We start from the raw sequence: 14,197 nt of genomic DNA, 5'->3' as shown, positions 1-14,197 counted from the left end.
TCTGTTATCAATCTCTGTGAGTGATGACGAGTGCGCAACTTGTTTGTCTCAGACTTTGATAGCTTGTCCAACACAAAAAATGCCGCAATTTTCATTGAGAAAGAATGAAAAACTTTCTATCCAACCCAACAATACAAACAGTCTCTCATCGACATCATCAGCTGTTTTAAGCACATCTCCAAATAATCAAAATAATTCACCCATGAAGAGAGAATCAGTCTCCGAGGCTAGACTTTCTCCCGATAATATTGAAAAAATAGAAAAAATAGGTGAAGGTGCCTTTGGTGAAGTTTGGTATGTTTTTAATTGTTTGTTGTTTTTATTATAACTGTATTCACTATTACATTGTTTTAATTTTTTTTATTGAATAGGAAGGGAATCAACAAGCTAAATGGTGAGACAATCGCTATCAAAATTATTGATCTTGAAGAGGCTACGGATGAAATTGAGGATATTCAAAAAGAAGTTCACGTTCAGATGAGTACTAACTCTCCACATGTAGTTAAAGTTTATGGAGCTTTTATCAATGGATCTTTTTTGTGGATTATTATGGATCTTTTATTGTGTTCAATTCAAGATATTATGGAAATTCAATCAAAACAACGAGGTTCTTCTGAAACAAAGGGTCTTGAAGAAAAACATATTGCTGTAATCATGAGAGAAACATTAAAGGGATTGGAATACTTGCACGGAGAAGATAAAATTCACAGAGACATCAAAAGTGCTAATATTTTGATCTCCAAAGATTGTCAAATTAAAATCGGAGGTAAGTGTTGAAAAGATTTATTTGATAACAAGTATCATAAAAAGACTTTGGAGTTTCTGGACAATTAACAAACACCATGGGAAATAGAAAGAGATATACATTTGTTGGTACCCCATATGTATGTATTAGTAGATTATTTGTGTTTAACAATCGTTTAGTATATGGCCCCAGAAGTTATTGTTCGTCAAGGTTACACAGAAAAAGCAGATATTTGGTCTTTAGGAATAACAGCAATTGAAATGTACAAAGGAGTTCCTCCTTTAAGTCACTTAAAGCCATTACAAGCTTTATTAAAAATTCCAAAAGAACCAGCACCAAAATTAGATGATCCAAAAGTATCAAAATATTTTAAAGAGTTTGTGGAGTTATGTTTACAAAAAGAGCCAAGTTCAAGACCAAGCGCCAAAGATCTTCTTAAAACCAAATTTATTAAGAATGCAAAGAAGAGTTCTACTCTTCTTGATCTAGTTGAAGCCAAATTAAATTATGTAAAGCCAATTACGGATACTAAAAATCCTTCTGAATCATCATCAAGTGATGATTCATCAGACGATTCAGATGATGACGATGATGAAGAAGGAACAATTGTAAATAGAAAAGATAACGATGGATGGGATTTTGGAACTGTGAAAGAAAAGAAAAAACCAGTACAACAAATTTCAGACAATGCAAAAGAAGATGTCATTCCAACCAAACTTGCTCCATCAACTGGTAATAAGATGAAATTTGATTTTGGTGACGATTCAGATGATTCAGATTCAGATGATGATTCAGATGGTGGCAATAATGACGATGATGATTCAGATGATGATGAAGAAAATATGAATACCATCAAAAAGGCACCAAAACAATTACTTGAAGTAAGCAAACCTTCACCGAGTACACCACAAAATAATACCCTTTCGAATTCAACAGATCAAATCTATGCAGAAATTCTGTATGATATCCTTTATGATATTTCACAAGATGACCTTTCCGAAAGATTCCAATTAGCAGAAGCATCTCAAAAGGGTCTTTGTAAATCAGTAATTAATTCCATTCTTTTTAGAATTGACAAAAAGATTAAAGAAGGTGTTCTACCAGAAGAGGCTAGAAATCCTTCAAAAGATCTCAAATAATTTGTAAAATAAGAGATATCAATAATATTTAAAATGGAAATATATTTATTGTAAAGTACACTTCTTTTTCTTGGAATCTTTTTCATCAGCCCATTCCTCTTCTTTGAACCCTCCATTCTTCCAAGCATTGTAAATATTTTGAGCAAGTGTAGAAAATGCCTTGTCAATATTATCTCCTTTCTTGGCACTTGTTTCCATATATTCACAATTATATTTCTTAGCGAGTGAAGTTGCATCAGAAACAGCTCTTCTCTCAACCAAATCTGATTTGTTACCAATTAAAATCTTTACATGATTTTCTCTCAAAGTTTGTTGTTGTAATTCTCCTAACCAGTGAGATTCTAATATTCATTGAGAGATTAAAAATTATATAAAAATTGATAATGATGAAAATTGTTATTATAATATTCAAACAAAATGATGAAAATATCAAACACAATTAGAAGAATTAAAAATGGTTAAATATTCAATCGTTCTTCAGTAAATATTACAATCACATACCTAAATCTTGGAAAGATTCCTTATTAGTAATATCAAAAACAATAATAATAGCATGAGCTTCCGAATAAAAATGTTTAGCAACAGTTACGAATCTAGAAGAAATGTCAGCACTAAAATCCCAAATTTGTAATTTTACATTGGAATTATCATTTGTTCTAACTTCCTTTGATTTAAAATCAACACCAATTGATGATGGATAACTTTCCTTGAATTCTCCTTCACAAAACCTTGATACAAATGATGTTTTACCAACGGAAACGTCACCAATCACAATGATTTTAAATGTTGGTATACTAAAAAATTTGATAGTTTGTTTACTTATTCCTAATTGTGTTAAAAACATACCCACTATCTGATCCATATTCATCTGCTGACATTTTTTTCAACTTTTGTTTTGACGTTACATTGACAAGTTAAAGGGAAAATCAAAAGAACCGTTCATTGTTAAAACGAACACCGTCTAGAAAACAATACCTGTCAAGAAACAGTTCAATTTTTCTTTATTCTTTTCAAAGTTCAATACATTCTTTGCAATCTTCCATTTTCTGTTCGATTTGCTAATTTCGTTGTTGGAATTTTAAAAAAATTGAAACGTAATCAATTTTTATTTTTAAATTTAAAAAAAAATGGAAAAATTTAAAAAGTTTACCGATGATGCCACAGGCGTCAATCCTTTTGTTCCGTACCGAAAGAAAAATTCATTCCGAGACTTGACGACACTCCAAAAATTTGTTTTAAAGCCTCTTAGAGCATTGATCTCACCTGTTCCATTCCTGATCAAGTTTTTATTAATTTGCATCTTTTTAATACCATATTTTGCTGTACAACATGTTTCAATGATCATTCCGATTGGTTTTATTAAGAGATTGTTACATCGTTATGCAAGTATTTTGTGTTGTGGATGTGCTTTGTTTACCTTGTTGGGATTTAGTGGAGTTAAGAGTAAGCAAGTTGATTTGGAAGGAAAGGATAAGAAGACTGTCCCTTCTGATATTGCTCATGGAGATTTGATTGTTTCAAATTATGTTTCTTATATTGATTTTTTTTATTTGAATTTCAAATATTCTCCAGTTTTTGCAATGGCTGTCAAGAGTAAGATTGAAAATGGTGAAGTTATTTATGGATTGAAACCTTTTGGATTTTTTGGAGCTCTTTATCATACTTTGTTTGGACAATTTAGTGAAAGTACTGATAATCTTCATAAGGATTGTCAACCTCTTCATGAAATTGTTAGAGATGCTAAGAAATATTCCAGAGGACCAGTCGTTGTCTTCCCTGAAGCAGTTACTTCAAATGGTAGAGGTGTTTTAAAGTTCCACAATTATTTCTTTGATGATATGGAACAAGTATTGAGAGAAGATAAGAATTTCCAAGTTGTTATCATTGGATTCAAATATACTTATGAAGAATTCAGTCCAGCTTATCATCTTGGTAATTTTTGGCAACATATTTATGGAACTTTGGCTCAAGTTTACAATACATTGAATGTAGCTGAAATTTATTTGGGTGAAGAAGATAGAAAATCTCTTGAACAAAGTAAGTTTTTATTCTCTTATTATTTGAAACTCATTCAATTTTACTAGACTTTACTCTTTCTGCTATTAGAAAGCTTGTTTTACCAAAAGTTCTTGGAATAGTTTCAGTCAACTCTTCAGTTAGTGAAAGACAAAAGTTCTTGAAGGAATGGAATTCTATGAACAGTCATGAAAAGCAAGAATAAACCAATTTAAAATATTTATTTTTTTATAAATACTGAATGAGCAAGTGTAGTGCCAAAACAATGGACCATACTACTTCATCTTCCAACCTAGCGCTTCTTGTTATTTGCAAATTACTTTTCTTGTATGACGAATGTAGACGAAACTCTAGTAATTTACAATAGTTATTACAGCCGCCAGTATGCAACTTGTGAAGCAGTTGGATTAAGAATGATGGATTGATTAGTAAATGCTTCAAGTTAATGTAAAAATTATAAACATTTTAATATCTCAGTTAACAAGAGCCAATTGGAAATGGATTATTCAACTTTTTCAAATGCAAGGAATAGTCTATCATTAAGCTCGTGCACATTACTGAAAAGGTGGGTGAAGTGAATCAGTTTTTGCAACCTATTGTCTTAAAGTTGAGTCATTATCAAGGTTGTTGAATCATAGATTTGTAAACTTCTTTTGACAGAAATTAATCTTCCAATTGCATAAGAGTTGAAGTTTTGGAATAGAGTGGTGAATACTTGAAGAGAACATTTTCCAATTCTCTAACAGAGTCATCAAGCTCAACAGAAGAACCAATAAGAATATTGCTCTAATAAAACATTAGAAAATATGATATTAGATTATTACTTACCAAATCATATGAAAGAGTGCTAGATGGATGTTGCTTCAATGTATTAGGATCAACACCTAATTCTATCAATTTAAGTGACATGTTTTCAATATACTTTTTACAATCAGTTAGCTCCTTACTAGCAAATTGTGCTTTTTTCAATTGATCTTCCTTATCAACCATTTCCTTTTCCCTCTCAATCATTTGAGCTTTCAACTTTTGTAATTGTTGTTTCAAATCTTCATTTTCCTTCTTTAATTCAGCATTTTCCTTCACCAAAGCTTCATCAAGTGGATTAGTTTTACAAATTGTTTCCTCTGGAGAAAGAACATCTTCCTTTTGTGAACTAGATGTACCAAGAATATTGTGGAATGTATTGATCGATCTAGGTGGAAGCATTGTTTGAGCAACTCTCTTTCTATTTTGTTGAGAGAAGGAACCAGACAATGAATTTCTATTGTTGTTATTATTACTAGCACTATTACTCGTGTTGTTGAGAATATTCCCAACAACAATAGAAGATGATACACCTGACCCACTCGTATTCAAAGTAGTAGTATTATTATTAATAGCACCTGAAACACTACTATTCATCAAACCAGAACTATTATTCGATCCTACACCATGTTGATGATGAATCAATTGGGAAACTCCCAAACCTGGAGTAAATCCACCTGGTCTTGATGGAGCACCAAAACTTTCTCTTCTATTGGCATGAGAGAATAACAAGGTGGACGATCCATGTGGTTGTTGTGGTCCTGAAGTACCATTATTTGTAGCCTTTGAAAAGGAATTTGTTGTACTTCCTATGAGTGATGATGAATTATTGGCCATCATGGCAGAGTTGGAGTAGAAGGAGGAGCGACGATTGGTAGAGGCACCACTGCTACTGCTGCTGCTGATAGTATTGTTTGCTCCTGATCCAATAGAAAGGCTTGAGGCTGGAACAAATCTGTTGGTAAAGTTATGTTGGGACATTTTTTTTTAAAATGTTTTTAAACGTAACGTTTGGATTTCAAAATTTTGGCGGGAAGTTAGATTCCATCACCAATATCAAATAGTTTAGACTCAAAGTACTTGTTGGAAGAATAATAATTATTGAGACATTTTCTGGACAAAGTCAGCAATAACACTAGCAGATGAAATTACTCCTAAAATCAAGCAAATACAAGCAACCACAATAGCAAAAGCTCTCTTCTTCTTATTGGTCTCAAGAATTGCATAGAATACACATGGGAAAATAAACATGACCATCATTCCAACACTGGCACCAGTTATTCCAAATATTGTAACCAAATCGAAAGGAATTAATAGAACTAGTAAGGTTAAGGTTGCAAACACAACTGCCTCAATAATCCATCTAATATAAGAAAATGGTCTATTTGGGAATAATAGCTGTTCAACATTTTGTCTTGCAGGGAAATGAACAAGCGGATAGGAAATGACAGAAACAATAATCATTGCTAATTTGGCGAATATTACCATTACATTGTGTTTTCTAAATGAGTTTAGAATATTCTCCTTAATGCTATTATCTCCAAATTGAATATAACCAAATATTCCAGTAATTAGATAGAAAATCAAACAGAGAACTGAAGCTCCATTAATGACATGAGTCATAGTTCTCTGATTCTTATTTTTCAATTCGTAATAAATTGGAATCAATGTAACAGTATTACCAAATGAAAAGAATAAAACTGGAAAAGCAACAAAAACCTGTGAAAAACTTTCCCATGATTGAAATAAAGTAATACTATGGTCAATTCTCTTATCAAGTGTTGTAACTTTTGAAAAGAAACCATACATTATGACAAATAAAGTATACAATACACAAACTATTGTGAAATAGGAAGTAAAAAACAAAAATCCAATTCTTTTGAAACAACTCAAAGGTAACATGACAGTTATCATTAATAAAAAGCTATTAAAGTTTTTAGAGAATAGAATGTTATCATAATTAACATTTTCTCCTTGCCAATAATAATCAGAATAAATAGTTTTAAATAAACTTGATGAATAATCTCCAACAATTGAAGTATATCCAAGCATAACTCCAAAACAAAATACAATCATTGAAATATCAATTATAAAGCCAGCAATCTTGTTTCCCTTAAAAGCTTTCATACCAATTTCCTTATAGGTTGGTTGTTTTGAGATTTCACAAGCCCTCAACAGAAACTGAGATGTCAATGTTGAAATGACACAAACAAATAGCAAAATGAAACATCCCAATAAAATTCCACTTTGATGGAATGCAAAAGGTATTGCTAAAACGCCTGCTCCAATTGTACAATTACTAATATTAAATACAACATCAAGTGCTGATGATTTACCAGGAGGTGGTAAATTTTGATGTAAAAGTGATTCTATTTCTTCCGTGGTGGCAGGATTTCCTTCATCGGGTGTTTTTTGATGATTTAATGATGATAGATTTGGTGTGTTGGTGTGAAAGGATTGTAACTCATCAATATTGTGTGAAAGGAGAGATGTGTTTTCCTCTTGTTGCATTTTTTAATGATGTGAAGATAGATTTTTACAAGATCTTCTTGTCTCATAATAATTGGAATAGTTTAAAATTGTTGCCACAACAGAAAAAGTTTGAAAAAAATATCAATTTATCAATAGAACTTAATATCTTCTTCTCTCAACAAGTTCAACATCCATTGGTTGAACTTGATTTCTTCTCACAACAACTGGTCGATTGGTTACAATTTCCTCAAGAACCCTTGGGCGAGATGCTATGACAACTTCAGGTCTAGGTGTATCAAAAACAACTGTTTGTCCTCCTTGGTGATGATGAGTTTTGGTAACATAGGTTGTTTCCTTTGTGTACATTCTTGGGCTTTGCATAACAACTGTCTTTGTGTTATTTGTAACTAAGAGAGGGTCTGTAGTTATAATAGTTCTTGTAACCTTATTGTTATCATTCCTTAGTTGAACTCTTTCTGTTGTAACAAAGTCATTTGTACCTGGTTTTTCCAAAAACATTGCTCTAACATCATGCTTAACACGAACTATCTTTGCCTCGCTATGACGTTCAGAGAATCTTCTTCTTCCTATCACAACACAACGGCAACAACAGCAACAGAATGAGAATATTGTGACTATAGCACTACCTATTACAATAATAGAAGCTCCCATAATCACAAAGATTGTAAGGGAATATTTTGTAATTGTTGTGGTTTCCATTACAAAGACATTACCCAGGGTAGAACAACTACATTTTGTGTGGGTTGCATTCATTTCAACAAGCTTACATTTGGTAATTGCTTCTGGTGAATCCTTAAAAGAGTTACATGTATATTCAGTTACAGATTCAACATAATCAAAAGTTCCTTGATCAAATATCTTAAAGGTAGTTGTCTTGTTGATTGGAAGAATATAGATGATACCATTAAAATCAACAGGAGCAGTCAACCCATTAAATGATAAGGACATAATAGGAGAAACCAGTGAGGAACTTGCTTGAATGTTTTCTTTAGTTGATTTTTGCAATCCAATAGTTGGTCCTAATTGGAAAACGTCATCTGACACAGTCATAACAAAACCAAATGGTTGTCTGTAAAGTTTTGTTGATTTTGCATTTGAGAAAAACAGCCCTTCAACAATAATTTGGCATATTCTTGAGTTATCTGACACAATTGGAGGGAAATCGTAAATTGAATACTTATTCATTGTATATGAAAAATATTGAGTTTTGAATACGCTAGAAGAACTTCCATAAGAAATGGTTCTTGACATGAGAGTTGTTGTTAAAGTGAGGAGAATAAGCAACTTTTTTGAGTTTTCTGTTTGGTCTGTGAACATTTGCTTTTCAACGACGTAAATATAAGTGTTTTGAATAATGTTTTTCAAAAGAATTTCTACTCCGTTTGGCAAGTTAAAGTCATCAATAGCAACTACACTTGTAAGGTATAGGTTCAGAGTGTCAAGGGCTTGTCCAACAGTCTTCTTCTCTAGATACTCATAATTTTCCAAAACAGAATCTATTGAGAAAACTAAAAGAGTAAAATACTCATCATTGATGATGTCATAAGATGAATTAGAAAGCTTAATAATGTTTGTAAAGGCTGTTAATTTTACAGACTGGCTTTGACTGTAACCAAATATTGGAACCTCACAGTTAGTACCAACATAACCGTCTGCACATTTACAAACTCCAGATACTTCAACACCATGAGAGCAAACAATATCTCTTCTTGAAGTTGAAGCAAGAACCTTAATTGCTTCTCTAACTAGCACTGTATCGGTTCTTAGGAAAGTTGCTGTCATGTAGAAACTCTTACTGATTTGTCCGTCTTTCAAGTATTGATTTACGGTATCAGTCCAAGACTTTACCAAGGTTTGAATTTCAGACAAGCTTGTTGTTGATTGTTTGTTGACTGTTATTTTCTTTGTCATGTTAACCGATCCTCCGGTCACAGTATCAATTATGTCAATATAACAAGTAAGGGTATTTCCATTCAATGGAGCTGGTAAAGTAGATGAAAATACTTCTCCGAGTTTATACAGAGACACCTTCATTCCAGACCTGTCATCTATAAATCCATAATTATAGTCAACATTGTTGTCGGTTGTTTTGCATTGAGTACAACCGAAAGAAAACTGTGTTTCCATAGCAATACCAACTGATGGAGTAATATCACATGCACAAAGGGATGGACGTTTAGCCACTTGCACAACTATTGTGGTTGTACTTGTTCCTTGTGTGCTTGAATCTGAAACAACTGCTGTGATTGTGTTTGTTGTACCATCCACAAGATTTGAGGTGTCAAACATAACCTGATTAATTTGTCTTCCCCAGTTTGATTGAATTATTGTCTTAGTAGTTGAAATCATTTCATTGTTTAATCTCCAAGAAACAAACACAGATGTTGAAGAGGAAGAAACCAATGAATGGATTGTAATTGGAGAGCCTGGTTTTAAGTAAGCTGTGTTTGGTTGTTGACTGATTACGTTGAAAGAAGGAGCAACAGCACCAAATCGAACAATTGAAGACTTTTGTACAAATCTACCATCAGATTTTTCAATTCTTAATTGAATTGTGACCATTGCTGGCACAGGATCAAAATAATTGGATGTCAAGTAAAGACTAGAAGATTTTTGATTGGATTGGGTAGTTAAAAATGTATATAATCTTGGTCCTTGATAATCCAAGCTAGACCAAGTCCATGTTTCACTTTTTGAGATTAAAGCAGATTCTGGGTCTGAATAAATAACCTCAACAGTCGAGTGATCAGTCTTTGCTTCAGCTTGATAAAGTTCTAAACTCAAAGGAGGTGATTGTGTAATTAAAACAAAATCACTAGAACCTTGATAATTTGCATCAGTATAATAAGCGGATACCTTAAATGTATAGTTATTGTTTCCAAATGTTTTGAGTTTTGGGATGTATAGATTGTTATAGGAGTCCACTGAGTACTCAATAGATGGTCCGCTTAGTTGTTCCCAACGTACTATTGTATTATTTGAGTCTCTACAAGGAGATTCGATTACTTTTTTGATTGTATATGGGAATTGATTAGTATACCTTAGCTGGGTATTTCCTTTGTAAAAAGTTATTACTGGAACAGGTTTTGGAGCTTTAGTGAATGTTCCTGTGTGTACTACTGCACTGGAAAGATGTAAGAATTCACCTTGAATTTTCAGAGATACTTGGTAACTTCCAGAACTTAATGAAGCTGGAAGAGTAATTTTTGGTTGATTTGCAAAGTTTGTCGATAAAACCTGCATTGTAGCTGCATTAAGCAAAGTCCAGTAATATGTAAGACTACCTCCATATGGTGCAGTACTTCCTGAACCATCAATTACAATTTCTTCGCAAGAGCTGTATGTTGAAGTAAACGCCATTGAAATCTTGGCTACTGGACCAGAAAATCCTTGTGGTAGATTGATAATCATTGAAAGATAATCTGCAGAACCTGCACTCTGATCAAATACATGAGTGTTAATACGTAAGTTAGACGCACCAGCATTAAATACATAATCATTAGACCCAAAAGTAATCATAAACAAGTAGCTAGCCCTATCTACATAGCTACATTGTATTTTGCTTGCATCTCCAAACATGTTACTACTGATATCATCAGGATGTAATAGTTTGTTGCAGCTTATTTGATTACTTGTGTAAGAGTTTGGTGCATAAAGATAAAACGTAACTCCTGTGAAATCATTGGATATGTAAGCAGGTCCAACAACCTTTGTAGCACAATTATTACCATGGAATCCATCTCTACAAGTGTTACAACTAGAACCTGACCAAAAACCAGTATCAAAGTTTGAATAGCAAGTACAAGCTCCATTGGAATTACATTCTCCATGATTGGAACAATTAAGGGATTTACTACACACTATTGTGGTATACACGACAACAGTTGTTGTAGTTGTTGTCACTGTGGTAGTAGAATTTGAGGTTGCATTATAGTAGGTAATAATAGTGACATTGACTCTAGTTGTGTTGAAAGTAATTGGATTAGATCCTGTAGGGTTTGGTGTAAATATAATTGCACCATCATCAATTACTACATCTGTTTGATTTTGACGAATATATATAGTTTCATTGATATATTCTGTGGTGTTATATTCAATCCATATGGTTTCATTCTCATAGATTGTGATATTTTCGTAGATTATTGTAGTTGTCAACTGACCACAATCACTTCCTTGATACCCATCAAAACATCTACAGCGATTGTAATCTATACAGTCACCATTTCCAGAACAAGTCGTGGAATTATCTGATGGAATATCGAAACATGTAGTAAGCTCACAATTGTCTCCATGATAATGAGATGAGCATGAGCAACTGTTAGGGGCAATACATGTACCATGAGAACTGCATGCTTTGTTGTAGGCAAGCACTCCATTACAAATGGGTACTGAGCAATCAAATCCATATCCATCAGGGCAACTGCACACTCCTTTCGATGTACAATTTCCAACACCTGAGCAAATGCGACTGGTATCATTTCCAATTCCATAGCAAGGTGGGAGAGAAATTGAACAATTCAATCCCAGATGACCTTCTTTGCATTCACATGTATCTGGTCCTGTACAATTACCGTTGCCAGAACATACGCTAGCAGAGTTTTGAAGCACTCCATAACACAAAGGTAATGAACAATCTTGTCCATATCCCAATGGACAAAAACAGGCATTGTCATCGTAACATAAACCTACACCAGCACAAACAGATGTTTCATTGGAAAGGATTCCATAACAAGAAGAAAGAGAGCACTCAGAGTTAGTTAATGACTGATATGGATCAAATGTGGAGACAGGTCCAAAGGTTACATTTGTAAAAGTCGCAGAGGTATTATTAATGAACAATGTTCCATCAATGTTAGCATTAGTGATATCGACCTTTCCAGCAGTTTTCAGAATTCCCTTAAAATTGTTAGTTATCTTTGTATTACCATTCACAAGCCAGTAAATATTATTCTCTGAGGCACATTTGGAGAGAGCAAAGGTTATTTCATTGGTAATGAAATTACCCTTAATCTTGAAAACTACTCGTTGAGAGCCCTTAATAACCACTGTTGATGGACCAGTCCAACCAGCCTCAAAACAACCAACACCTCCATAACGAACCTCAATTCTACCAATACGGGGAGATGATCTCAGAGTAAAATCGCAAGGAAGGTTGTCTAATTGTTTAAAGTATTGTTCTGCTTGGTTAATGTAATGAGAAGCATAGACATCTCCATCATGTGTAATACCTGATGTTATATTGAAATTAGTATAGAGTTGAGACGATGAGGGAGTGTTTGCAACATTTCCAAATAAATTAATTATTTTGTTGGATGATATTGAAGAATTTCTTGATAAGACAGAGTATCCTGCAAATAAATTCTGAATAGTTCTTGGTGTATCGCAAGCAGCTCCATCAAAACCAACATAACACGAACAAACATTATTGGAAATACAAATTCCATTTCCTGAGCAAACATTACTCAAGTTGCTATCAATGTTATTGCACGTTATTGTTGATTCCGTAGCCTCAATAAAGTATATTATCAACATTAAAATAAGAACACAATATACCATTGAAGACGACCACATCTTCCGTGTGTTCGCTAAAAATAGTGTGTTGGTATTGTTGTTATTCAAAGCGTTGTTGGTCATTCCAAAAAGCCTTTTTTTAAATCTTAATAATACTGCGTCCCGTATAAAATTTTTGATGGTCAGTTTGTGAAAACTCAATATCAAATTTTGAAAAATAAACAATTTGATGTTGAGTTGTGATCCGAATTAAATTTTTCGAGGATCAAATTGATTTGATAGAGAGTTTTGATCCAATAGCTGAATCAAAATTCGACTCTGAAAAATTCCCTGATTCATTGCTACTGAAAACATGCTGAATAACAACTTTGAATCCTTACTCTTGTGGATAGAATAAGAGCTTTATTCAAGAGTAAGATTACAATCCTACTACAGCACAGTATGAAGATGAATGATAATTAGACACACTTACCTGTACGTATTTTGAAACCTTCTCAGTTTCAGCTATGTATGTTGCTATTCAAGCTGTCTTGTCCTTGTATGCTTCTAGTTGAACTACTGGTGTTGTTTTGGACTCTGGTGATGGTGCCTGCCACTGTTCCAATTTATGAAGGTTATGCTTTGCCACACTCTTCATCCAAACATTCATCATCATCCTCAAAATGACCATTATCAACAGTTATGGATCAACAACAGTAAGATCTCCACACGTTATCATCTTCATCAACATTGATTGCAGCATTGCCAAATACAATTCCGACACTTCTTGGTAGTTGCCAGCTAGCAGGTTGGGACAAGTGGCCTTAATAGATTTAAGAATGTTGTCAGATCCCGCCAATTCCCTTTGTAAAATCAAAGGCTATTTTTACCTTAAAAAAATGGCATACTACTTTGTATTCGAGGAGGTATCGTACAAGGAAATCATTGCGTAACAGGTTGCTCAACTATAGTATTTACATTGGACAATCAAGGATTGGTAAATCGATATAGTAGTTTTGAACTAATATGAATTGGATGAATCGACTAGTATGTATTTATTTAAGCCTGTGATATTCCGATCATCATCATTATTATAGTTGATCAACAGGACGATTCATCATCAACAACAAAAACAAGAACAGCTTCCGAATCAGATCAAACCACAGAGGGTAGGAAGTTGCAACTCTGCTATCAAAGGTCCTGGTGTTTTTTGCTTGCTAACTTTGACGACACGTTTGTACCCTCATTGTTGCACAAATACCACTCTCAATTGCTTAAATGTAAGTATCACGAATAATTAATTATTAAGACTTGTTCTCTTTTCAGAAATACATCTCTTCAATATTAACACTGTAAGTAGTAAATGAGAATATCATCATGACTAATATATCAGAATTTAAACGATCTATTTTAATTGGTAAAGTGTAGATTTATTTCAATCAGAATGTAGGTTTTCCTGTACAATTTCCTAATAACAATAATATAACAATAACAGTATATTGACCATGAT

At 33.3% G+C, this 14,197-nt stretch overlaps 5 protein-coding genes across 5 annotated transcripts; 2 read left to right on the top strand and 3 right to left on the bottom strand.

The window, feature by feature from the left end:
• Nucleotides 1-79: 79 nt before the first annotated feature.
• Nucleotides 80-1,939, top strand: NAEGRDRAFT_80855 (protein kinase; the record flags this gene model as incomplete). The annotated part of the gene is made up of 4 exons (XM_002673628.1): nucleotides 80-294; nucleotides 372-766; nucleotides 811-884; nucleotides 925-1,939. 4 exons carry the CDS (start codon nucleotides 80-82, stop codon nucleotides 1,882-1,884), a joined length of 1,644 nt encoding a protein of 547 aa, XP_002673674.1. The 3' UTR covers nucleotides 1,885-1,939.
• On the bottom strand, nucleotides 1,930-2,762 carry NAEGRDRAFT_71191 (rab family small GTPase; the record flags this gene model as incomplete). Its single annotated transcript, XM_002673555.1, has 3 exons — nucleotides 1,930-2,225; nucleotides 2,386-2,678; nucleotides 2,731-2,762. The coding sequence occupies 3 exons, from the start codon at nucleotides 2,760-2,762 to the stop codon at nucleotides 1,930-1,932; spliced, it is 621 nt and encodes a 206-aa protein (XP_002673601.1).
• Nucleotides 2,763-3,011: 249 nt separating this feature from the next.
• Nucleotides 3,012-4,105, top strand: NAEGRDRAFT_71190 (uncharacterized protein; the record flags this gene model as incomplete). Its single annotated transcript, XM_002673627.1, has 2 exons — nucleotides 3,012-3,921; nucleotides 3,969-4,105. The coding sequence occupies 2 exons, from the start codon at nucleotides 3,012-3,014 to the stop codon at nucleotides 4,103-4,105; spliced, it is 1,047 nt and encodes a 348-aa protein (XP_002673673.1).
• A 458-nt stretch (nucleotides 4,106-4,563) lies between these two features.
• NAEGRDRAFT_71189 (uncharacterized protein) lies at nucleotides 4,564-7,215 on the bottom strand (the record flags this gene model as incomplete). The annotated part of the gene is made up of 3 exons (XM_002673554.1): nucleotides 4,564-4,686; nucleotides 4,729-5,659; nucleotides 5,813-7,215. The coding sequence occupies 3 exons, from the start codon at nucleotides 7,213-7,215 to the stop codon at nucleotides 4,564-4,566; spliced, it is 2,457 nt and encodes an 818-aa protein (XP_002673600.1).
• A 120-nt stretch (nucleotides 7,216-7,335) lies between these two features.
• On the bottom strand, nucleotides 7,336-12,768 carry NAEGRDRAFT_71188 (uncharacterized protein; the record flags this gene model as incomplete). The annotated part of the gene is made up of 1 exon (XM_002673553.1): nucleotides 7,336-12,768. One exon carries the CDS (start codon nucleotides 12,766-12,768, stop codon nucleotides 7,336-7,338), a length of 5,433 nt encoding a protein of 1,810 aa, XP_002673599.1.
• Between the last annotated feature and the right edge of the window lie 1,429 nt (nucleotides 12,769-14,197).

The sequence above is a fragment of the Naegleria gruberi genome (genome assembly GCF_000004985.1).
Source record: "Naegleria gruberi genomic scaffold NAEGRscaffold_45, whole genome shotgun sequence".
NCBI classification, from domain to species: domain Eukaryota; phylum Heterolobosea; class Eutetramitea; order Acrasida; family Naegleriidae; genus Naegleria; species Naegleria gruberi.
The sequence above is the reverse complement of the archived record's forward strand: the minus strand, read 5'-3'. Positions and strand labels throughout refer to the sequence as shown.